This window comes from Centropristis striata, chromosome 12 (genome assembly GCF_030273125.1).
Source record: "Centropristis striata isolate RG_2023a ecotype Rhode Island chromosome 12, C.striata_1.0, whole genome shotgun sequence".
NCBI lineage: Eukaryota > Metazoa > Chordata > Actinopteri > Perciformes > Serranidae > Centropristis > Centropristis striata.
The window spans coordinates 162227-187968 of record NC_081528.1 but is presented as its reverse complement, the minus strand read 5'-3'; the positions used below and the strand labels follow the sequence as shown (position 1 = coordinate 187968).

The following is a 25742-nucleotide window of genomic DNA, read 5'->3' as shown; positions in this document are numbered from 1 at the left end:
GAAGGTAAAGAAGGATGAGAATGTGTTGAGTGTTTGAGGTGAAGCAGTCAGCAGACGAGGAGTTAACATCTTTATCTTTAGTGTTTAAAACAACAAACAGTTTCAGCTGCTGAATCTGAATCTGACAGTTAATGAAACAGTTTAACTGAAGATTAATAGAGAAGAAGAAAGAAACTCAGTTCTTCACTTTCACTTTATAAAACTCACATTATTATCATTTATTATTATTCATAATTATTAATTATTAACATCATTTATTCTGTGAGTGAAGCTCGTGGTGGTCCTCAGAGCTTGTGGTGTCCTCAGAGTTTGTTGTGTCCTCAGAGTTCGTGGTGTCCTCAGAGCTTGTGGTGTCCTCAGAGCTCGTGGTGTCCTCAGATGTCGTGGTGGTCCTCAGAGTTCATGGAGTCTTCAGAGTTTCTGGTGTCCTCAGAGCTTGTGGTGTCCACAGAGCTCGTGGTGGTCCCCAGAGTTCGTGGTGTCCTCAGAGCTTGTGGTGTCCTCAGAGCTCGTGGTGTCCTCAGAGTTTGTTGTGTCCTCAGAGTTCGTGGTGTCCTCAGAGCTCCTCATCGTCCTCGCTCTGCATGGTGTCCAGCTCCTTGTCTGTCCTCTCGGTGCTGAACTCCTTCTGCTGCTCCTGCAGCTCCTTCAGCTCCGCCTGCAAACGCTCCAGGTGCAGCGCTCGCCGGTTCCTCAGCAGCCGACCGGGGAACGGGTTCATGTCTCCGAAGGCCAGACTGCTCAGCCTCCTGCAGCATAAACACCTCATCAATATCAGATTTATATAATCAATAATCAATAACTTATATATTCAAACTGCTCAGCCTCCTGCAGCATAAACACCTCATCAATATCAGATTTATATGTTCAATAATCAATAACATATAGGTGGACGAGCCCTGGTCTGGATAAATAAAGTTTAGTGAAGAGGCAGAGCTCAGACTGAGGTCAGGGGTCGGAGGTCAGGGGTCAGGGGTCAAAGGTCAGAGGTCAAAGGTCAGGGGTCGGAGGTCAGAGGTCAGAGGTCAGGGGTCAGGGGTCGGAGGTCAGGGGTCAGGGGTCAGGGGTCGGAGGTTACCTGCCGTCGGAGATGGTCTTGGTGAAGAAGCGCAGGTACTGGTAGATCTCCACGCTGTCGTGGATCTTCAGGATGTCGTCCTCTTTGTACTTGAAGAGCGCCAGAGCGTACCTGAAGATCACCTGCACACAGAATCACATGGGTCAGGAGTTCTGATTGAGATCGGTCCTCCCTGTGGACCTGGACCTGGACCTGGACCTGGACCTGGACCTGCCGGGACCAGGTTCTACCTTCAGACTGATTCTATGGGGTCAGTTATGGACGGTCTCTACAATCTTATTTTCTGGTGTGTGGTGCGTTCAGGTACCTTGGTGCCCTCGTACAGGAAGGCGTCCCACAGCGGCAGCAGGATGTCGCTCGGCAGACTCTCCACGAAAACCACCAGGAACCAGTTAAAGGTGATCAGGGACACGTCCACGCCGTGCTGCTCCAAGTGAGACGACAGGCGGGGAAGCTTCTCCGCCAGGAAGTCCTTCAGCACGCGCTGGTCCGCCTGAACCACCATCAATACACGATCAATACACCGATCAATGACACTGATCAATGACACTGATCAATCAATACACTGATCAATCAATCACAATGATCAATCAATGCACTGATCCCTGTTTCCAGATGCTTTTATTGATTAACTTATTGATTATCTGATGTGTTTTTGTCTCTGAATCAGTTTAAATTCTCTGAAGCTTCATGAAGGAAAACAGCTGATCAGCTGGAACAGAACTAATCAATCAATCAACCAACCAACCAACCAACCAACCAACCAACCATCCATCCAACCAACCAACCAACCAACCATCCAACCAACCAACCAACCATCCAACCAACCATCCAACCAACCAACCAACCAACCAACCAACCATCCATCCAACCAACCAACCAACCATCCAACCAACCAACCAACCAACCAACGAATCAATCAACCAACCAACCAACCAACCAACCATCCAACCAACCAACCAACCAACCAACCATCCAACCAACCAATCACTCACTCAACCAACCAGCCATCCAACCAACCAATCAACCATCCAATCAACCAACCAACCAACCAACCAACCAACCAACCAACCAACCAACGAATCAATCAACCAACCAACCAACCAGCCAACCAACCAACCAACCAACCAACCAACCAACCAACCAACCAACCAACGACCTACCTGAGAGGCCACCAGGTTCTGGGTGTAGTAGTCCTGAGGCATGACGGCCTCCACCACCGCCACCAGACACCAGAACGCGTCCTCCTCGCTGCGCAGCACCAGCAGGGCCAGCGCCGCCAGCCTGGGGTCAAAGGTCACATGACAGGTCACATGACAGAGACAGAGACAGGGAGGACAGTGTGTCCCTCAGGTGTGAGGTGTGTTACCTGTTGAGGCCCTGGCAGTAGCCAATAGCAGGGCTCTGCCAGGAGAAGGCCAATAGGATGCGGCGGAGCTGCTGGAGGGCGGGGCTTGTTGGTGAGGAGAAGTGCTGATTGGTGGTCAGGGTGCGGTGCAAGTCCAGCTGGATCTGTCTGGAGGCCGGAGACGCCAGAGTCTTCTCACACAGCTGCAACGACAGCTGATCAGTGATCAATAGTCTGATGGATCAATAGTCTGAGGGATCAATAGTCTGATGGATCAATAGTCTGATGGATCAATAGTCGGAGGGATCAATAGTCTGATGGATCAATAGTCTGATGGATCAATAGTCTAATGGATCAATAGTCTGATGGATCAATAGTCTGATGGATCTATAGTCTGATGGATCAATAGTCTGATGGATCTATAGTCTGATGGATCAATAGTCTGATGGATCAATAGTCTGAGGGATCAATAATCTGAAGGATCAATAGTCTGATGGATCTATAGTCTGATGGATCAATAGTCTGATGGACCAATAGTCTGATGGATCAATAGTCTGATGGATCAATAGTCTAATAGATCTATAGTCTAATAGATCTATAGTCTGATGGATCTTTAGTCTGATGGATCAATAGTCTGAGGGATCAATAGTCTGAGGGATCTATAGTCTGATGGATCAATAGTCTGATGGATCTATAGTCTGAGGGATCTATAGTCTGATGGATCAATAGTCTGATGGATCTATAGTCTGATGGATCAATAGTCTGATGGATCTATAGTCTGATGGATCTTTAGTCTGATGGATCAATAGTCTGAGGGATCAATAGTCTGATGGATCTATAGTCTGATGGATCAATAGTCTAATAGATCAATGCTCTTATTGATCTGACTGTGCTATGTCTGATGATTCAGTGATTTATTGATCTGTTCCACTGTAATCATATTGATCTGAAATTGTTTTGATGCTGATTAAAGTAAATAAAGTAAATAAAGTAAATAAAGTAAATAAAGTGAATAAAGTAAATAAAGTAAATAAAGTAAATCTTCTGATCTGTGAGTCTGATCCACCAGTGAAATCTGGATGTCAGAACCTGAAACTGGTTTCACTGGTTGATGAAGATAATAAACACCTGAAACTGGTTTCACTGGTTGATGAAGATAATAAACACCTGAAACTGGTTTCACTGGTTGATGAAGATAATAAACATCTGAAACTGGTTTCACTGGTTGATGAAGATAATAAACACCTGAAACTGGTTTCACTGGTTGATGAAGATAATAAACACCTGAAACTGGTTTCACTGGTTTCACTGGTTGATGAAGATAATAAACACCTGAAACTGGTTTCACTGGTTGATGAAGATAATAAACACCTGAAACTGGTTTCACTGGTTTCACTGGTTGATGAAGATAATTAACACCTGAAACTGGTTTCACTGGTTGATGAAGATAATAAACATCAAGTGATTTCTGTCTCAGATGTTGAACTGAAGCTCAGCTGGATCTTTTTATTTAATATATGATTAATATGAATAATATAATAATATTTAATATGACGTCCTGTTAATGTTGGTGACTGAGTCCCCTGGACAGAAACGGTTAGATGATAAATAAAAGGCGTGGCCAGGTGAGGACTTCCTGTTTACCTGCTGGTAGCGCTGCGGGTGGTGCTCTCTGATGGTTCTGGTTCTGGCCCGGACCACCCAGCGCCAGACCCGGGGCCGGTACTCCGGGGGGACGCCGCCCCGCAGCAGAGCTTTGAGCTCCGGGGACGGACAGAGGTCCTCCTCCGACCGGCCGGCCAGGTACTGAGCCCAGCGGCCCAGCAGGGGGCGCTCCCCGGCCTCCTGACGGGGACACAGGGGGTCAGTCTACGGTCCTTATAAATCTCTAAATAATAATCAGTCTACGGTCCTTATAAATCTCTAAATAATAATCAGTCTACGGTCCTTATAAATCTCTAAATAATAATCAGCCTACGGTCCTTATAAATCTATTAATCATAATCAGTCTACGGTCCTTATAAATCTATTAATCATAATCAGTCTACGGTCCTTATAAATCTATTAATCATAATCAGTCTACGGTCCTTATAAATCTCTAAATAATAATCAGTCTACGGTCCTTATAAATCTCTAAATAATAATCAGCCTACGGTCCTTATAAATCTATTAATCATAATCAGTCTACGGTCCTTATAAATCTATAAATTATAATCAGCCTACGGTCCTTATAAATCTATAAATAATAATCAGTCTACGGTCCTTATAAATCTATAAATAATAATCAGCCTACGGTCCTTATAAATCTATTAATAATAATCAGTCTACGGTCCTTATAAATCTATAAACAATAATCAGCCTACGGTCCTTAGAAATCTATAAATAATAATCAGTCTACGGTCCTTATAAATCTATAAATAATAATCAGCCTACGGTCCTTATAAATCTATTAATAATAATCAGTCTACGGTCCTTATAAATCTATAAACAATAATCAGCCTACGGTCCTTAGAAATCTATAAATAATAATCAGTCTACGGTCCTTATAAATCTATAAATAATAATCAGCCTACGGTCCTTATAAATCTATTAATCATAATCAGTCTACGGTCCTTATAAATCTATAAATAATAATCAGCCTACGGTCCTTATAAATCTATAAATAATAATCAGTCTACGGTCCTTATAAATCTATAAATAATAATCAGCCTACGGTCCTTATAAATCTATTAATAATAATCAGTCTACGGTCCTTATAAATCTATGAATAATAATCAGTCTACGGTCCTTATAAATCTATAAATAATAATCAGCCTACGGTCCTTATAAACCTATCAATAATAATCAGCCTACGGTCCTTATAAATCTATAAATAATAATCAGTCTACGGTCCTTATAAATCTATAAATAATAATCAGTCTACGGTCCTTATAAATCTATAAATAATAATCACCCAGGGAAATACACTTTAATTCAATCTCAGTTTGGAAAGTTTTCTTTATTATTTAAGGATTCTGTCAAGTAATTGTGAATTTGATCTTATTGGATTCAAGTGAATAAAGTAAATAAAGTAAATAAAATGAATAAAGTCAATAAAGTGAGTGTATTTTTATTCATCGTTCTATATTTCCTGTGGAATTTACCTTGCTGACGAACTGAATTTCCCTCAGCGATAAATAAAGTAATTTTGATTTGATTTGATTTGATCTTTTCCCTTCTGAACCTCCTGAGCTGCCGTAGTTTCCGTTAGACTGACGGTCGTTATTTTGTAGTTTTCCTTTGAGATGTCCCAGTTGAGATGTAACCGTTTATGCATATTGTTTACTGTTGGTGATGCTATGTAACCCAGCTGTCAGGCCAGTGGTGGAATGTAACTAAGTGCATTTAGTCAAGTACTTCAGTACAATATTGTGATACTTGTACTTTACTTGAGTATTCCCATTTAATATAACTTTATACTTCTACTCCACTACATTTAGCTGACAGCTGTAGTTACTTTGCAGGTCGAGATTTGACATAAAAACATGATAGATTTGAAAATATGAATATGAATATTAATATGAAGTATATTAAGTATTTAAAATGAGCCCTATCTTTACAAAATCCAAACACTGTTTACATAAATGCATCAGTACATAAATCTAATAATATATTTAGCATAAACATAAACATAAAACAATCTGAGTGGGTCCATTCTGCATAACAAGTACTTTTACTTTTGATACTTTAAGTACATTTTGATGCTGATACTTTTGTACTTTTACTTCAGTAAGTTTTGAATGCAGGACTTTTACTGTAGTGGAGTCATTTCACAGTGTGTATTAGTACTTTTACTGCAGTAAAGGACCTGAATACTTCTTCCACCACCGTGTCAGTGTTTGTAGATGTTTTAATCTGAACTTTTATCTTGAACGTCATGTGACGCGCTGCAGAGAATTTAGCCGCCAATTTCTGGTGTTAAACTTTGTGTTTTTGCCTGTTTGGTAGCAGAAGTGCAGAAAAGACCAGAAGTTAATGTTAATAGTTTGTGTTTATTGTTGTCTTCTGCAGGTATGTGCTTTTATTTGATGAATGTAGTTTTGGTTCTCTCTGTGTCGTCCCCCTCACACGGGGCACCACTTTAACTGGTCCACTAGACGTCACTGTCCCTCTTCCTATTCATGCTGTTTATCATGTTGTTACACGTTTTCCTGTCGGTTTAAAGTTCTCTCTGCTAGTTATATGCAGCTGAATACATAATTTAAAGATAAAGGACTGTTTCTCTGCATTCTGAGAAAAAGACTGTAAAACACAGCAGCGTTGTGACTGCTGAGGAGAGCTGAACCAATGCTGGAAGACAGTCCTGGAAGTCCTAAACACATCTGTTACACAGAGACACCAGGACAGGTGTACCCCAGGGACACCAGGACAGGTGTACCCCAGGGACACTAGTACAGGTGTACAGGTGTACCCCAGGGACACCAGTACAGGTGTACCCCAGGGACACTAGTACAGGTGTACAGGTGTACCCCAGGGACACCAGTACAGGTGTACCCCAGGGACACTAGTACAGGTGTACAGGTGTACCCCAGGGACACCAGTACAGGTGTACCCCAGGGACACTAGTACAGGTGTACAGGTGTACTTCAGGGACACCAGGACAGGTGTACCCCAGGGACACTAGTACAGGTGTACAGGTGTACCCCAGGGACACCAGTACAGGTGTACCCCAGGGACACTAGTACAGGTGTACAGGTGTACCTCAGGGACACCAGGACAGGTGTACCCCAGGGACACTAGTACAGGTGTACAGGTGTACAGGTGTACCCCAGGGACACCAGGACAGGTGTACCCCAGGGACACCAGGACAGGTGTACAGGTGTACAGGTGTACCCCAGGGACACCAGTACAGGTGTACCCCAGGGACACTAGTACAGGTGTACCTCAGGGACCAGTACAGGTGTACCTCAGGGACATGAGTACAGGTGTACCTCAGAGACCAGTACAGGTGTACCTCAGGGACATGAGTACAGGTGTACCTCAGGGACTGGTTCTGACCTGGTGCAGCAGGTTGTGGGAGCGGATCTCCAGCGCCTGGATCTTGGCCAGCAGCTTCATGTCCTCCACCTCGTAGTCCGGGACAACCTTGAAGCCGTACTCGTCGTGGCCACTGAGGACAGAAGACATGTCAGTGGGTGGACCAGGTGGACCAGGTGGACCCTGCCCCCCCCCCCCCCCCCAGTTACCTGGCCACGCCCAGCTTCAGGACGCTCTTCAGCTCTCCTTTCAGAGCGTCCTCGATCATCTTTTGCACGGCCGCCCGCTGGACCGGATCCAGAGATTTAGTCTCCTGCAGCTGCCGCAGGACGCCCAGGTACCGGCTCTCCACCTGGCAGTTACTGGCCTCCAGGTAGGCACACTGGGCCAATCAGAGCGCAGGACAGAGTTAGTCAGCCAATTGGAGCGCAGGACGGATTTACACTGGTAAAACTGGGCCCCAGTGCCCACAATGTCCCCAGTGTTCCCAGTGTCCCCAGTGTTCCCAGTGTCCTCAGTGTCCCCAGTGTTCCCAGTGTTCCCAGTGTTCCCAGTGTCCTCAGTGTCCCCAGTGTTCCCAGTGACCCCAGTGTTCCCAGTGTCCTCAGTGTCCCCAGTGTTTCCAGTGTCCCCAGTGTCCTCAGTGTTCCCAGTGTCACCAGTGTCCCCAGTGTTTCCGGTGTCCCCAGTGTCCTCAGTGTCCCCAGTGTTTCCAGTGTCCCCAGTGTCCTCAGTGTTTCCAGTGTCCTCAGTGTCCCCAGTGTCCTCAGTGTCCCCAGTGTTTCCGGTGTCCCCAGTGTCCTCAGTGTCCCCAGTGTTTCCAGTGTCCCCAGTGTCCTCAGTGTTTCCAGTGTCCTCAGTGTCCCCAGTGTTTCTAGTGTCCCCAGTGTTTCTAGTGTCCCCAGTGTTTCCAGTGTCCCCAGTGTTTCCAGTGTCCCCAGTGTTTCCAGTGTCCCCAGTGTTTCTAGTGTCCCCAGTGTTTCCAGTGTCCCCAGTGTTTCCAGTGTCCCCAGTGTTTCTAGTGTCACCAGTTTCCTCAGTGTTTCTAGTGTCCCCAGTGTTTCTAGTGTCCCCAGTGTTTCCAGTGTCCCCAGTGTTTCTAGTGTCCCCAGTGTTTCTAGTGTCCCCAGTGTTTCCAGTGTCCCCAGTGTTTCCAGTGTCCTCAGGTGGACCCACCTTCACCATCAGACTCTTCTCCTGCTCTGAACTGGTCCTCCACAGTTTGGTCAGCTGGTAGATCTCTGAGTTTAGAAACTTGTTCTGAATTTTATACGCCTCGATATCGTCCTGAGAAACCAGACAGAAACCAGTTTAACAGAAACCAGTTCGTATTCGATCTACAGTCTGACAGAAACCAGTTCATACTGGATCTGCAGTCTGACAGAAACCAGTTCATACTGGGTCTATAGTCTGACAGAAACCAGTTCATACTGGATCTGGTTTAAACCAGTTCATACTGGATCTGCAGTCTGACAGAAACCAGTTCATACTGGATCTATAGTCTGACAAACCAGTTCATACTGGAGCTACAGTCCGACAGAAACCAGTTCATACTGGATCTACAGTCTGACAGAAACCAGTTCATACTGGATCTACAGTCTGACAGAAACCAGTTCATACTGGATCTACAGTCTGACAGAAACCAGTTCATACTGGATCTACAGTCACGTGACAAACCAACAGTTAGTGAAAATAATAAAGTTTCAACTTTAAATCTTGTTTCGTGTTAAAGTTTAGAGCTCATCTCTACAGTCAGTTTCTCATTGGGTTCTATGGGACATTTGATCAAAGTTTTTAAATAATAATGATAGGTGAAGATTTTACAGTGTGCCACGCTTGTTGTTTGGTTGTTTGTTAGTTTGTTTGTTTGTTTCACCTTCAGGTTCTCCACTTCCTGCTGCAGCTGTCTGAGGGTCTGAGAGTCCAGAACGCCGCCGGACGAGCCGGAGCGCCGCGGGTCGGCCAGACAGGAAGTCACCTGATCAGACAGCTTAATGATCACCTGACAGGAGAGTGATCAGATTACTGGTCACAGAGTAATCGGATTACTGGTCAGAGAGTAATCAGAGAGTAATCAGATTACTGGTCAGAGAGTAATCAGATTACTGGTCAGAGAGTAGTCAGATTACTGGTCACAGAGTAATCAGATTACTGGTCACAGAGTAATCAGATTACTGGTCAGAGAGTAGTCAGATTACTGGTCAGAGAGTAGTCAGATTACTGGTCAGAGAGTAGTCAGATTACTGGTCAGAGAGTAGTCAGATTACTGGTCAGAGAGTAATCAGATTACTGGTCAGAGAGTAGTCAGATTACTGGTCAGAGAGTAGTCAGATTACTGGTCAGAGAGTAATCAGATTACTGGTCAGAGAGTAATCAGATTACTGGTCAGAGAGTAGTCAGATTACAGGTCAGAGAGTAGTCAGATTACTGGTCAGAGAGTAATCAGATTACTGGTCAGAGAGTAGTCAGAGAGTAATCAGATTACTGGTCACAGAGTAATCAGATTACTGGTCAGAGAGTAGTCAGATTACTGGTCACAGAGTAATCAGATTACTGGTCACAGAGTAATCAGATTACTGGTCAGAGAGTAGTCAGATTACTGGTCAGAGAGTAATCAGATTACTGGTCACAGAGTAATCAGATTACTGGTCAGAGAGTAGTCAGATTACTGGTCACAGAGTAATCAGATTACTGGTCAGAGAGTAGTCAGATTACTGGTCACAGAGTAATCAGATTACTGGTCACAGAGTAATCAGATTACTGGTCAGAGAGTAGTCAGATTACTGGTCAGAGAGTAATCAGATTACTGGTCACAGAGTAATCAGATTACTGGTCAGAGAGTAGTCAGATTACTGGTCAGAGAGTAATCAGATTACTGGTCACAGAGTAATCAGATTACTGGTCAGAGAGTAGTCAGATTACTGGTCAGAGAGTAATCAGATTACTGGTCAGAGAGTAATCAGATTACAGGTCAGAGAGTAATCAGATTACAGGTCAGAGAGTAATCAGATTACAGGTCAGAGAGTAATCAGATTACTGGTCAGAGAGTAATCAGATTACTGGTCAGAGAGTAGTCAGATTACAGGTCAGAGAGTAATCAGATTACAGGTCAGAGAGTAGTCAGATTACTGGTCAGAGAGTAGTCAGATTACTGGTCAGAGAGTAATCAGATTACAGGTCAGAGAGTAGTCAGATTACTGGTCAGAGAGTAATCAGATTACAGGTCAGAGAGTAGTCAGATTACTGGTCAGAGAGTAATCAGATTACAGGTCACAGAGTAATCAGATTACAGAAGGCATAAACAATTTTTGAAAGACATTCAAGTCGTCCTGGTTTTTTTTACGATGACATTAAAAAAATAAACCTTCAGTTCAAATATAAAAACGTAAACTCCGGTTTGTCTGGATTAACCCCTGACCCCACCAGCTGTGACCTCACCAGCTGTGACCTCACCAGCTGTGACCTCACGGTGACCTCACCTCCTGCTTGGCGTGGTTCTTCTCCGTCAGCATCCTGATGTTCTCCTGCAGCTCGGCCAGCTGGGCGTCTCTCTGTGCGAGGCTCCGCCCTGCGGCGTCCGTCTCCGTCCGCGCCGCTTCCAGCCGGCGCCGCAGGTCCGCCGCCTGGCGCTCGCGGTGCCGCAGCAGCTCCAGGCGCTCCTGCTCGCCCGCCGCCGCCAGGAACTCGCCGCAGGTCCTCTTCTCCAGCTGAGATGCCTCCAGAGCTTTGTGCAGGATCCAGACCAGCTCCTGGACCAGAACCAGCAGGACACTCTCATCACTGCTGTTGTTATTATTAACCCTTCGATGCACAACATGGTCTAACGGGACCCGACAGAGTTTTTATCTTCTATATCTTTGCAATAAATTATTTCCATCATTCATTATTCCAGGATTTCCTCAATGAGCTTGTTTTTGATCATCATACATCCTAATTTTATGTTTTCCTTTATTTTTTTTTAATAAAATCCCTAAATCAAAAATGACCCATATCCATTTTTTAACTAGGTAGCTTGCTAAGCTAACTACTTAGCTAACTTCTTGGCTAAGTAGTTAGCTTAGCAAGCTACATAGCCAAGTAGTTAGCTATGTAATAATACAAAAACTGTTTTTCTTCATAAAGTATGAGAGGCAAAATGGAAATAATGATCTGTTGTTATAAGACTACTTGGAATACTGAATCAATAAGTTGATATCTAAAGATAGAGCACAGAAACACACAGCAGCATTAAATAACATGAAGGGAATGAATGTGATGTTGTGCATCAAAGGGTTAATATTGATCTGATCGGGGTTATTGATCACCTTCTGGGCCTTGACCTCCTCCAGCAGCATCTGGTTCTCCTGCTGCAGGCGGGACGTCCCGTCTGAGGACCCGCCGTCCCTGCGGAGCGCCGTCATGGTGGACGAGCGCCGGGTCTTCGTCTTCCTGCTGCGGCGCTCGAACAGCGAGGGCGACTCCCGGCCCTCCGTCGGGGTCACCTGACCCGCAGGCTCGGCCAATGAGAGCGGAGGGGGCGGGGCCAGAGGGGGTGGTACCGGAGGGGGCGGGGCCGGAGGCTCAGAGGGACTGCTGGGAACTGGAGGGACACAGAGGGTCAAAAAGTCCACGTCAGGGTCAGACAAGTCCACGTCAGGGTCAAACAAGTCCACGTCAGGGTCAACGAGTCCACGTCAGGGTCAACGAGTCCACGTCAGGGTCAAACAAGTCCACATCAGGGTCAAACAAGTCCACATCAGGGTCAAACAAGTCCACGTCAGGGTCAACAAGTCCACGTCAGGGTCAAACAAGTCCACGTCAGGGTCAACGAGTCCACATCAGGGTCAACGAGTCCACATCAGGGTCAAACAAGTCCACATCAGGGTCAAACAAGTCCACATCAGGGTCAAACAAGTCCACGTCAGGGTCAAACAAGTCCACATCAGGGTCAAACAAGTCCACGTCAGGGTCAAACAAGTCCACGTCAGGGTCAAACAAGTCCACATCAGGGTCAACAAGTCCACGTCAGGGTCAAACAAGTCCACGTCAGGGTCAAACAAGTCCACATCAGGGTCAAACAAGTCCACATCAGGGTCAAACAAGTCCACGTCAGGGTCAAACAAGTCCACGTCAGGGTCAAACAAGTCCACGTGGAGTCTCAGGTGAGTCTCAGGTGAGTTCGGGTACCTGCAGTGCTGTTGGTGTCTGCAGGAGTTTGTGATGGAGCGTCCACATAAAACACACTCTGGTTCCACTCCTGAGACGCTCGCTTACGGAGACTGTGGACCGAGTTCCTGCACACACACACACACACACACACACACCATCAGGGGCTGATGGGAAACAGAGTCCCAGCTGATGTGTGATGTCACTCACTGGATGTGGATGAGCGGGTGTTTGAGGGACATGTTGGCGAGCGGCGTGCGAGCTGCCGGGGCGCTGGCGGCCTCGGCGCCGACCAGACCGAGAGGACTCTTCAGCGCCGGCAGGAAGTCGTCTGCACAAACAGGAAACAGAATCTGATTCAGTTTATTTAGAGAATTCTATTTATTTGCAATTCCTGATTCAAATCATATATTATTCATTTTAGTATTATTCATTTTTCATGGGATCTCTTTTCATGTTTTGGTATTTTTGTGTATTTTTAGTTTTTTAATGCAGTTTTATTTATTTATTGTTGTTTAATATTATTATTATGGTGTATTTTATGAGTGAAGGACTGGATGATGCTCAGCCTGCAGGGAGCGCTAACAGCACACAATAATAAAAATATAATAATAATTTAAAAAATAAATAAAAACAATAATAATAATAATAAGGAATCAGTAATAATAATAGTAATGATAATATAATAATAATAATATAAAATAATAATAATAATAACAACAATAATAATAATAACAATAATAATGATAATATAAACTAATAACAATAACAATAATAATAATAACAATAATAATGACAATATAAAATAATAACAATAATAATAATAACAATAATAATGATAATAATAGAGAAGTGGAGCTGAAGCATCAGACTGATTGAAGAACAAACGATTTTCGTCCTGAAGAGAAACATGAACATATAGACTGAAAGACTTTATTCCTTCATTTGTCACGTTTTTTTTAGATATATTTAGTCTTTTTATTTTCATCTTTCTGTGTTTTGTTTTTATCTTCATTCTGAGAAGAATCCGGTCCTGAACGTCACCAGAAATCTCTAAAAACTGAATGAAGTTCTGCAGCTCGGCGTGTTTCTGGTTTATATTTAGAGCTTCCTGTCATTCAGCCGGCACAGTGACATCACATCCTGTCGCTGCATCCTGATGATGTCACTGCTGCTGTCACGGCAACAATAAACTGATACAAAACACATAACATCAGACATTAAAATAACACTAAATAATAAATTCATACTAAATGGTTAAAGCATTGATCTGTTCATTTCTATTGTTCATTTTGAACTAGTATAACTAGTAGAACCAGTACAACCAGTAGAACTAGTATAACTAGTAGAACCAGTAGAACCAGTAGAACTAGTATAACTAGTAGAACCAGTAGAACTAGTAGAACCAGTACAACCAGTACAACCAGTAGAACTAGTACAACTAGTATAACTAGTATAACCAGTAGAACCAGTATAACTAGTATAACCAGTGTAACCAGTATAACTAGTATAACCAGTGTAACTAGTATAACCAGTGTAACCAGTATAACTCGTATAACCTGTGTAACCAGTATAACCAGCATTACCAGTATAACCGGTATAACCAGTATAACTAGTATAACCAGTGTAACTAGTATAACCAGTGTAACCAGTATAACTCGTATAACCTGTGTAACCAGTATAACCAGCATTACCAGTATAACCAGTATAACCAGTATAACCAGTGTAACCAGTGTGATGGAGTGTGTGGGGAGCTGCTGATCAGCTGACGTCTGAAAATATTTTAATCTTTTTCACGTCACAAAGCTTCAAACTGCTGCAGAGGCTTTAGTCACACACACACACACACACACACACACACACACACACACACACACACACAATGTTTCTGTTTGTTCACCAGTTGACCAGTTTCAGAGGAGGGAGGAGGAGGGGGGACCATCAGACCAGTTTTTTGGTTTGCATCCGACTGTCACACCAACAACATTTAAATGATCAAAGACACGGCAGGCTTGTTTGTTTGTTTGTTTGTTTCTCACCTGCAGGGTTGTTGTTGTTGTTGCTGTTTGTCCGGTCTGGACAGCTGTCTGTCTGTCGGTGCTGCCAGCGTTTCACCTGCAGCTGCTGCAGCCAGTAGAGCATCAGCTCCTGGGTCACCGCCTGCAGGTCAGAGATGGGTCAGGGACGGGTCAGAGACGGGTCAGAGACGGGTCAGAGTCCGGGTCAGAGTCAGAGACGGGTCACAGTCAGAGTCCGGGTCAGAGACGGGTCAGAGTCCGGTCAGAGACGGGTCAGAGACGGGTCAGAGACGGGTCAGAGACGGGTCAGAGACGGGTCAGAGTCCGGGTCAGGGACGGGTCAGAGACGGGTCAGAGACGGGTCAGAGTCAGAGTCCGGGTCAGAGACGGGTCAGAGTCCGGGTCAGAGACGGGTCAGAGACGGGTCAGAGACGGGTCAGAGTCAGAGTCCGGGTCAGAGACGGGTCAGAGACGGGTCAGAGTCAGAGTCCGGGTCAGAGTCCGGGTCAGAGACGGGTCAGAGTCAGAGTCCGGGTCAGAGTCAGAGACGGGTCAGAGACGGGTCAGAGTCAGAGTCCGGGTCAGAGACGGGTCAGAGACGGGTCAGAGACGGGTCAGAGACGGGTCAGAGACGGGTCAGAGTCAGAGTCCGGGTCAGAGTCCGGGTCAGAGACGGGTCAGAGTCAGAGTCCGGGTCAGAGTCAGAGTCCGGGTCAGAGACGGGTCAGAGTCAGAGTCCGGGTCAGAGACGGGTCAGAGTCAGAGTCAGAGTCAGAGTCCGGGTCAGAGTCCGGGTCAGAGACGGGTCAGACTGAACAAGTTCAAACTTCAACTGAATTAATTATCAAAATAAAGTCTCGAGTTAAAGGTTTCTGGGACCGTCCCACCGTGGACAGAGACCGTCCCCGACAGGACCTCCTGTCCCCCTACCTTGAGTATGAAGGTGCGTTCGGGGGTCTTGATGTGGAAGGTGCCCCTCTCGGCCTTCAGCGGGTAGGTGAAGGTGGCGCTGCAGAGCTCCACCCGGCCGAGCGGCGTCACGTCCTGCGGTGTGCGGTAGTAGAACAGCTGGTTCTTCTTCTCCTCGTAGGTGAACCAGCGCTGCTTCCAGGCCCTCAGGGGCCCCCCCTGCTTCTGCAGGAACCCGCACAGCCTGGGTTCACCTGAAGAAGAAACTGGAGGGGGGCGGGGCTGCACCTGGTCACAGAACACCTCAAGGGTAAGGGGCGGAGCCTGGACCGGAGGAGCCGGAACCGGAGGAGCCTGGACTAGAGGAGCCAGGACTGGAGGAGTCTGGACTGGAGGAGCCAGGACTGGAGGAGTCTGGACTGGAGGAGCCAGGACTGGAGGAGTCTGGACCGGAGGAGTCTGGACTGGAGGAGTCTGGACCGGAGGAGTCTGGAACGGAGGAGCTGGAACCGGAGGAGCCTGGACTAGAGGAGTCTGGACTGGAGGAGCCTGGACTAGAGGAGCCAGGACTGGAGGAGTCTGGACCGGAGGAGTCTGGAACGGAGGAGCTGGAACCGGAGGAGCCTGGACTAGAGGAGTCTGGACTAGAGGAGCCTGGACTAGAGGAGCCAGGACTGGAGGAGTCTGGACTGGAGGAATCTGGACTGGAGGAGTCTGGACTGGAGGAGCCAGGACTGGAGGAGTCTGGACCGGAGGAGTCTGGAACGGAGGAGCTGGAACCGGAGGAGCCTGGACTAGAGGAGCCTGGACTAGAGGAGCCTGGACTAGAGGAGCCAGGACTGGAGGAGTCTGGAACGGAGGAGTCTGGACTGGAGGAATCTGGACCGGAGGAGTCTGGACTAGAGGAGTCTGGACTAGAGGAGCCAGGGTTAAGTCTTCAGTTGGAGGGATGTTTGAAGACTGAACCGGAGGAGGAGGAGCCTGCTGAGGAGGATCTTGGTGGTCCTGGTGCCTCTCAGATGTGGTTGAAGTGAGTTTCTCTGGAGGTGGATCCTGGTGGTTCTGCTGGTCTTTGGAGTTGTGGCACTCAAGCTCCTTCTGGTCTGAAGTGGAAACAGTTAAAGGAGGAGGGTCCTGTTCAGTTCTCTGCTGTGGTGGACAAAGATCCTCCTGGGTCTGGTATTCCTGAGAATCTTCTGGTTTTTGTTCGACCGGAGGATCTGGTCTTAGTGGATCTGGTTGAGTTGGAAAAGGCTGACCTGGTTCCGGCGGACCTTCTGGAGAAGAAGAATCTTTTGTTTTCCGTCTTTCTGTCGAAGGCGAATCTCTCCGTTTTTGTTGCTCTGAAGGAAGTTGATCTGGTTTTAGTTGATCTGGTTCAGTTGGAGAAGGTTTGGTTTTTGGTTGATCTACATTTGCCTCATTTCTTGGGGAAGCCTGATCTTCTGGATTTAGTTTATCTGGTGTTTTTAGAGGATCATCTGGTTTTGGTTTTTCTCCTAGGTCCTCGTGGTTTCTGTGTTCAGCGAGTCCCAGATGGTCTGGTTTCTCTGCAGGTTTCTGAGGTTTCTCTGCAGGTTTCTGAGGTTTCTCTGCAGGTTTCTGAGGTTTCTCTGCAGGTTTCTGAGGTTTCTCTGCAGGTTTCTCTGCAGAGCGCCGGTATTTCCCTGCAGGACGTTTCTTTGTAGCCCTTGTTTTCTCTACAGGATTCTGGACTTTCTGAACACGACTCTGGTCTGCAGGGTTCTGGTCTTCCCCTGCCTGGTTCTGGTCTTCCTGACCTCTGTGGGACTCTGGCGGACTGAGGGACTCTCTGCTCTGCAGCTGGTCCTCTTCAGGAGCGTCCTGGCCGGCAGGAAGGCGGGGGGGCGAGGCGGCGGGGGGACTTCCTGTCCGTCCTCCGTCCATCCTGACAGAAACTTTGACGTCTGAGATGAAACAAAGAGAAATAATAAAACATTCAAACGGTTTCCTGTAAACTGATCACAGGACAAACTGAACGTCTCACAGCGAAGATCAACTTATAATAATATAATAATAATAATATAGATAATATATATATATTATTATAATAATATAATAATAAATAGACATGAAACTCTTTATTCCTTCTGCTGGACTGGAAACAGATTCTGTCCACTGAGACGTAACGAGACATAATGAGACATAATGAGACATAATGACAGGAAGTGTCTCATATCCACTGAGGACACGCCCCGGACCCAACACACACTCACAGGGACTTCTGTCCTTCTGAGGACCCTCAGCTGGACCTGATTAAACCTGGACCATGAAAATGATCAAAAAATGACACAAAATGGCCAAAAATAGATGTAAAAATGACCGGAAAAAAGACACAAAATGATTTTAAAAAAAATACAGTCATGGAAATAAATATTAGACCTCCTTGTTTTCTTCAGGTTCTTGTTCATTTTAATACCTGGTTCAACTAAAGGTTCATTTGTTTGGAGAAATATAATGATAACAACAACAATATCTGAGAAGAGTTTAATTTAAGAGCTGATATTTAGACATTTAACATGGTTTTATTGATCATGACTTTGGTTTTTATCAAGAATGATGTGGTCTGATAATTTTTTGACATGACTGTATTTTGGTCATTTTGTGTATTTTTTACATCTACAGTCATGGAAACATACTTGATAATAACTAAAATAATTATGAATAAAACCGTGTAAATTAAATTAAATTCTTATCAGATATTTTTGTTGTTATCATTATATTTGTACCTTTAGTTGTACCAGACATTAATATGAAAACTGGTCTAAAAAGTCCATGACTGTTTATTTCTTTAACTTTTTCTATAACTTGAAAATATTTTTTACTTTATATATTCAGATGTTTTAAATTATATAATTTGTTAATGATTTGACTTTATATATTCTGCAACTTTAGAAAAACATTTTCTTACATTAAATTCAGACACACACACACACACAAACTGAGCGTGTCCTTACCTGTTGAGACACACCTGAGGGGGCGTGGCCTGACACACCTCGCTGGTTGATCTGTTGTTGACAGCTGCAGCAGGACAAACAAACTCACTCTGCTGTTGTTTACTTCTTCAGCTGTTGTTGTTGTCTATTCCATGTTGTTGTTGTTGTTGTTTTTCTTCTTCTTCTCCGTTTTGTCTCGTTTCAGCCTGTTTTCTTCTTCTCTCCTTCCTGCCTCCAGCCGGTCTCACTCCTCAGTCAACAATCCGCCAAAACACGTCACTTCCGCTTTCACTTCAAAATAAGAGCTGACTGAAATCACTTGTCGTTCGTATCTTTTCAAAACAAAAGCTGATGTTCCTGTTATTATAATCAGCTGGTAAACAAACACTACAGTCATGGAAAAAATGATGAGTATATTGTTCATTTTAATGTCTGGTACAACTAAAGGTTGATTTGTTTGGACAAATATAATGATAAGAACAAAAATATCTGATAAGAGTTTATTTAAGAGCTGACATCTAGACATTTAATATGGTTTTATTGATCATGATTTTGGTTAATATCAAGAATGTTTCCATGACTGTAGATGTAAAAATAACCGAAAAAGACACGAAATTACCAAAAGTAGATGTAAAAGTGACCAAAAAGACACAAAATTACCAAAAATAGAGTTAAAAATGATCTAAAAAGACACAAAATGACCAAATAGTTGTAAAAATAACCGAAAAAGACACAAAATTACCAAAAATAGATGTAAAAATGATATATTCTTATGTGGGTATTTCTGTATTTAATCATCATAGACAACATGAATAATTATAATAAAATTATCTCAAGGAAACATTTTATGAAACACAGAAGACATGAAACTCAGATGATCAGATTTTCTGTTTTATTATTTTTCTTACAAAACAAATATACATAAGAAATGATAAATATAAAACGCAGAAGAAAAGAAAAACTTCTTCGATGTTACAAACACGAGTGTTTCAGTTTTTAGTGACTCAGCAGATTATTCACACGACGAGCAGCCGGAGCGTGACCGCGGTCGCCAGGTCCGCACGCCGCCACGTTAGCACGTTAGCGCTTAGCTCGCCAGTTACCCCACGAGTCGTCACCAGAGCTGCAGCGATTGGTGGGTTAATCAACAGGAAGTGACGTCGTTCTCAGAATCAGCAGCTTGTTATCAGCTCGTCCTCGAGTGTTAACGTGTGTCGGCGCCCTCTAGTGGCCGCCATCTGAACGACACGACGAGGACGAGAAAGTCTCTGAGGGACAAACTGACAGAAACTGAACCACGTTATTAGAAGAACCAACTTCAGTACGTCACGTTTTACTGTCACTTCCTGTATCAACGTCTCGTAATGACTTCACTTTCAACATTTATTTAACTTTTTAAACTTTAATCTTTTCGGCCCGAAACTCAGAGAAGAAATCTACAGATTAACGAGTTCAAGAGGCAGCAAAACATGTTGGTGTTTAAAACCACGAGACGTTTTAATCTGAAACCGTTTTTATCTGAAACCGTTTTTATCTGAAACCGTTTTACCTGAAACAGTTTTATCTGAAACCGTTTTGTCTGAAACCGTTTTATCTGAAACCGTTTTGTCTGAAACCGTTTTATCTGAAACTGTTTTATCTGGAACATTTTTTATTTAAAACCGTTTTTATTTAAAACCGTTTTTATTTAAAACCGTTTTTATTTAAAACAGTTTTTATTTAAAACCATTTTTATTTGACACTGTTTTTATCTGAAACCGTTTTACCTGAAACAGTTTTATCTGAAACCGTTTTATCTGAAACCTTTTTATCTGAAACTGTTTTTATTTAAAACCGTTTTTATTTGACACCGTTTTTATCTGAAACCGTTTTTATCTGAAACCGTTTTTATCTTAAACCGTTTTTATCTGAAACCGTTTTTATCTTAAACCGTTTTTATCTTAAAATGTTTATTTTTTGTCGTGCCGGCGGTAAAACAGCGTTCACGTCCTGTTGATGGAAGTTTTGCTTTCGCTAATGTGTCTTTAACGTCTTTAACATTTTCTTACTAAAAGAAAGCTAATGGCAGGCTAAGCTAACAGTGAAATAACTAACTAACCGTAAGCTAATCACTGAATAAACTAACGGTTAGTTTACTGTGATTCTGACGATATCGGATCAATAATTTGTTCGGACTTTCTGATTGGAGCATCTCTGACCCCTGCCGGAGGCGGGGCCTGATGCTGTGTGCTGATTGGTCGGATTTGTTGAATGAAACAGATTATTGGTCAGCAGGCGACCGAGGAGCCGAACGGTTTCATTCCAACAGTTGATCAATAATAATAATAATCGATAACAGGTTTGATTCAGTTTTGATGTTTCACGTTTGATAAAAAATGTAAAATATTATTTTTGTTTTATATCTCAAACTACAGAAATGTGTTTAATATTTACTTATTTTCAGAGGGGAAACGATGAAGTGACTCAAAAACAGATTAATAATAAAAATAATCAATCAGCTGATTGTTTCTCTGCTGTTGGGATGAAATCAACGAGTTAATCCGCCTGGAGACAGAGGTCAACGAGTTAATCCGCCCGGAGACAGCGGTCAACGAGTTAATCTGCCCGGAGACAGCGGTCAACGAGTTAATCCGCCCGGAGACAGAGGTCAACGAGTTAATCCGCCCGGAGACAGAGGTCAACGAGTTAATCTGGCCGGAGACCGAGGTCAACGAGTTAATCTGCCCGGAGACAGCGGTCAACGAGTTAATCTGCCCCGAGACCGAGGTCAACGAGTTAATCTGCCCGGAGACCGAGGTCAACGAGTTAATCTGCCCGGAGACCGAGGTCAACGAGTTAATCTGACCGGAGACCGAGGTCAACGAGTTAATCTGCCCGGAGACCGAGGTCAACGAGTTAATCTGCCCGGAGACAGTGGTCAACGAGTTAATCTGCCCGGAGACCGAGGTCAACGAGTTAATCTGCCCGGAGACAGTGGTCAACGAGTTAATCCGGTCACTCGATGGAACTGAGCGCTGTGAAGCCGAAAGCCTTTTTGTATTTTCGGGACGTTTTAACATGAATAAATGAATAAATGTGTGTGTTAATATTTCTGAGCTACAAACACGTTTCATCTAAAATACTTACAGCTACTTTAAACTGACGTCAGTGTTCAATCAACTCCATCTTTAGTGCAATTAGTAAACTGAGCATGCTCGGAGCACGGCGCCCTGTGACCACTGACTCACTCTAACAAACATGCTGGAAATACTTAAATCTCAGTGAGAAAGTGAAGCATGATGGGAACAGTCGCAGCCTGGAAACACAAACACAGAACGCCGCTCGCCACTCAGAGCACCACGGGAACACGTCCAGTCCTGAATCCAAACATCCAGACAGGAAGTGAACCCAGTCTGGGACGCCACCGGCGGACTGTATAGGAGGTCTATGAGAAAATGATGAAGGGGCGGGGCTACAAGGTGACTGACAGCTCGTTCAGGAAGTGATGTAACTCCTGAAGGTTTTACCTGTTTTTAAAAGGTAAACGTCATGTTTATTTGGGAGCTGAAATGTTTGTGACAGCTATTTATTCTGTTTAAGCTGATCTTGGCTTCAGTTAATTTAATAATTTAATATTCTAAAAATAGCACACATCATTATACATAAAGTATAAAAGTAGTTTGTTGATTTCAGAAGGCTTTTATTTTTCGGTTTCAAAGGGAAATTGGTGAAAAAATTTACCTTATTACTTTTTGTAAAGTAATGATGTAAAGTACATAAAGTTTCATCAGTTCACCGGACACGGCGGGGAATAAAATATGAATATTTAACAAGATAAAACAATGAAACAGATGATGACATCATCCAGGTGAGTTCAGTCACCAACCTGCAGCTCGTCACTCTTTTACCTTTATTAATAATAATAATAATAATAATAATAATAATCATTTTAATAATCATTTTATTTCCTTCAGCTGAAGGTCTGGATGTTTGGATTCAGCCTGCAGGCAACGCGTTGGGCAACAGAGCATCACGCCAACACCTCGCCACCAGCTGATGGCGTCCCGTGTGACTCAGAGGTCCACTTCCTGTCTCTGAGCTCTCGTGATGTTGGCGCGTCGTCCAATCAGCCGCCCTGGTCAGACAGTTGGGACAGGAAAACCTCAGACAGTCCACTTCCTGCCTGGGACGGCGTGCTCGCCATGGAACCTGGAACACGTGGAACAGAAGCAGGAAGACTCGTCGTTGTTGTTGATGACGTCGTGGTCACATGATGCAGTTAGTTTTATTGCTGACTGTCTGAACTCAGCCGCCACCTCCACAGGAAGCTCCGCCCACGCTGCTTCTTCTTCTTCTCTGGTTCAACGGGCGACACGTGATGCTGAAGAGGTCGACCTCCGGGACAGGAAGTCGTGTCCAGGTGGAGACGACAGCTGACGGCAACAGTCATCATCATCACAGATCAGCTGACCAGACGCCGACGCACGCCAGACTCCACGCCAATAAGAGGCGTTGAGACACAACACGCCGTCTGAAACACGACGTTTGAGAAGTAAAAAGTAAAACGATTCGAGCGTTTTTTTGTTGTTTTGTTGATCTGATAAAACGTTGGCGGCGAGCAGGAATGATTGAAGCCGACCGCCGCGGTTCAGTGATTATGTTTTAACGTCTTCACGGTGATTCTCCACGGCGCTCATGGCGAGTCTTTGGAGCGTCAGGACCGGCGCTCTACGGGGATGCTGATGAAACGTTGATGAGACTCCGCCCCCAAAGATCGCAGCGCTCTGAAACCACATGTTGACCGCGTCCAGGCGGTCCGTGATGTCGTCATCAGGAAACGGACGTCACCGCGGCGCAGAAACTGATCACTACTCTCTCTGTGGTGGGTTTGAGTCTTTGTGGTTGTTTTGAGTCTTTGTGGTTGTTTTGAGTCTCTGTGGTTGTTTTGAGTCTCTGTGGTTGTTTTGAGTCTCTCTGTGGTTGTTTTGAGTCTTTGTGGTTGTTTTGAGTCTTTGTGGTTGTTTTGAGTCTTGTGGTTGTTTTGAGTCTTTGTGGTTGTTTTGAGTCTCTGTGGTTGTTTTGAGTCTCTGTGGTTGTTTTGAGTCTCTCTGTGGTTGTTTTGAGTCTTTGTGGTTGTTTTGAGTCTCTCTGTGGTTGTTTTGTGTCTCTCTGTGGTTGTTTTGTGTCTCTCTGTGGTTGTTTTGAGTCTTGTGGTTGTTTTGTGTCTCTCTGTGGTTGTTTTGTGTCTCTCTGTGGTTGTTTTGAGTCTCTCTGTGGTTGTTTTGTGTCTCTCTGTGGTTGTTTTGTGTCTCTCTGTGGTTGTTTTGAGTCTTGTGGTTGTTTTGTGTCTCTCTGTGGTTGTTTCGAGTCAATCAACCGCATCCATCGATCGCAGTGCGTCCGATCAGCTGACCTTTGACCTCCGACACCAGCTGACAGATCTCATCCACCAATCAGAGGTGGAGCGGCTGTCCGCAGACCCCGCCCCTCTGATGACATCACAGCGCTCCTGATCCAACATGGCGTCCAGGTGAGTTAATAAAAAACAAACGTGTTTATAAAAAAGGACATCACTACGAAAAAATGCATCAGCCGGTTTAAAATCTGCAGCGCTTCGATATAAAGTGCTTCATTACATTGTTACGTTTTTACAGTTTCTTATTAAAATATCGTTTTCCCTGGAGTGAAACCATAGTAAACATGTTACACGTTGGTAAAAATAAACTTCTGGAATGTCTCTTTTCTGTAAGAAGAAGTCCCATTGGCTGATTTTGGTCAAGCTGAACTCGTCCCCGGAGCCTGAAACAGGAAACCACGCCAGTTACAACCTTCAGACAGGAAGTGACACGGTGAGCAGGTGATGGAGGTGACAGCCAAGCATCATGGGTAGTCATGTGGTGAGTCTGACCAATCAAAAGAGGCCAGAGCAGGATGTAAACGAGCACTGAGGTCATGAGGCCACGCCCACCAAACACGTCTTTTTATATTTATTAAAAATATTCATGTTGAATTACTCAGTGGTGAGTCTGAGTCTCTGTTTTAAGTCTCTGTGGTGGTTTTGAGTATTTGTGGTTGTTCTGAGTCTCTTTGTGGTCGTTTCGAGTCACTAACCATGATCCTGGTGATTGAATAATGAGTCTAATTAAAGTTAATGAGTGTTTGTAGTTTGGCTCCATGACTTCAGGTGTGAGAAATGGAGGGAGCTAGGACCCAGCAGACACCTCAATCCAACATTAAATAAATGCAGTTTTACCTCGTTATGACTTCTGTTTGTATTTTATTGAGTCACGTAATAAAACATTGGAACATGTTGATGTAAACACAAAGCTCATCACTGAGTTTTCTGATTATCTGCCGAGTCCTTAAAAGCACCGCGGTGACAAAACAAGGCCCAACAACAGCTGCAGCAGAAGATTAAAGATATAGAAAACGTAGAAAAGTAGAAAAATAAATTATGAACACAGAAAGTCAAAGAGTCACAGAGGTGAAGATGAAGATGATGATGATGGTGATGATGATGGAGGGCAGGAGGTTAGCATGAGCTGCTGTTCATCCAATGCAGCAGGAAGCATGCCTCAGTTAGCATGTCTGTTAGCACGTGTCTGTTAGAATGCTTCAGTTAGCACATGTTTATTAGCATGCTTCAGTTAGCACGTGTCTGTAAGCATGCTTCATTTAGCACGTGTTTATTAGCATGCTTCAGTTAGCACATGTTTGCTAGCATGCTTCAGTTAGCAAGTTCTGTTAGCATGCTTCAGTTAGCAGATGTCTGTTAGCATGCTTCAGTTAGCACGTGTCAGCTTGCGGCGGTGACGGCGGCGGCTTTGCTGCTGGGCGTGAAGGGGGCGGGACTTGGCGGCTGCAGCAGGCTGACGAACAGGAAGAGGGTGGAGGTGGGCAGGTAGACGCAGAGGAAGAGGACGACGTCCTCGCTGAGACAGAGGACGAAGCCGCTTTGCTCCGTCAGCACCCAGTCCACCAGCACCCCCACCAGCAGGAAGTACACCTGGAACTCCTGAAGCTCCTCCCACTCCCCCCCGCCCCCGTCCAGCCCCACCCCCACCACCTCCGTCGACGAGCTCCTCCGCCTGGCCACGCCCCCTCCGCTGTCACTCACCATGGGCTTCATCTCCGCCCCCTCAGACACCGCCTCCTTGACCCGGCTCCGCCCACGCTCCACCGCACGCTCTAACCGCCGGCTGCTCTCCACGAACTCCTGCAGGGGCGGGGCAGGGGGCGGGGTCAGAGGGGCGGGGCAGGGGGCGGGGTCAGAGGGGCGGGGCAGAGGGGCG

General features: G+C 44.9%; 2 protein-coding genes across 3 annotated transcripts in view; both read right to left on the bottom strand.

The window, feature by feature from the left end:
• tbc1d2 (TBC1 domain family, member 2) lies at positions 1 to 23832 on the bottom strand. The gene is made up of 19 exons (XM_059346802.1): positions 23294 to 23832; positions 22747 to 22883; positions 18493 to 18603; positions 15536 to 17442; positions 14627 to 14747; positions 12798 to 12918; positions 12609 to 12715; positions 11747 to 12021; positions 10922 to 11191; positions 9319 to 9444; positions 8619 to 8729; positions 7652 to 7824; positions 7464 to 7575; positions 4071 to 4271; positions 2448 to 2629; positions 2242 to 2362; positions 1386 to 1571; positions 1079 to 1200; positions 1 to 749 (listed from the first exon to the last, which is right to left on the bottom strand). Exons 1-19 carry the CDS (start codon positions 23830 to 23832, stop codon positions 557 to 559), a joined length of 5115 nt encoding a protein of 1704 aa, XP_059202785.1. The 3' UTR covers positions 1 to 556.
• slc44a1b (solute carrier family 44 member 1b) overlaps positions 19635 to 25742 on the bottom strand; it is a 25321-nt gene continuing 19213 nt past the window's right edge. For both annotated transcript variants that reach the window (XM_059345885.1, XM_059345884.1), the window contains exon 15: positions 19635 to 25666. In XM_059345885.1, the coding sequence (XP_059201868.1) occupies positions 25247 to 25666 (420 nt within the window). In that variant the 3' untranslated portion in view covers positions 19635 to 25246. The remainder of the gene's footprint in view (positions 25667 to 25742) is intronic.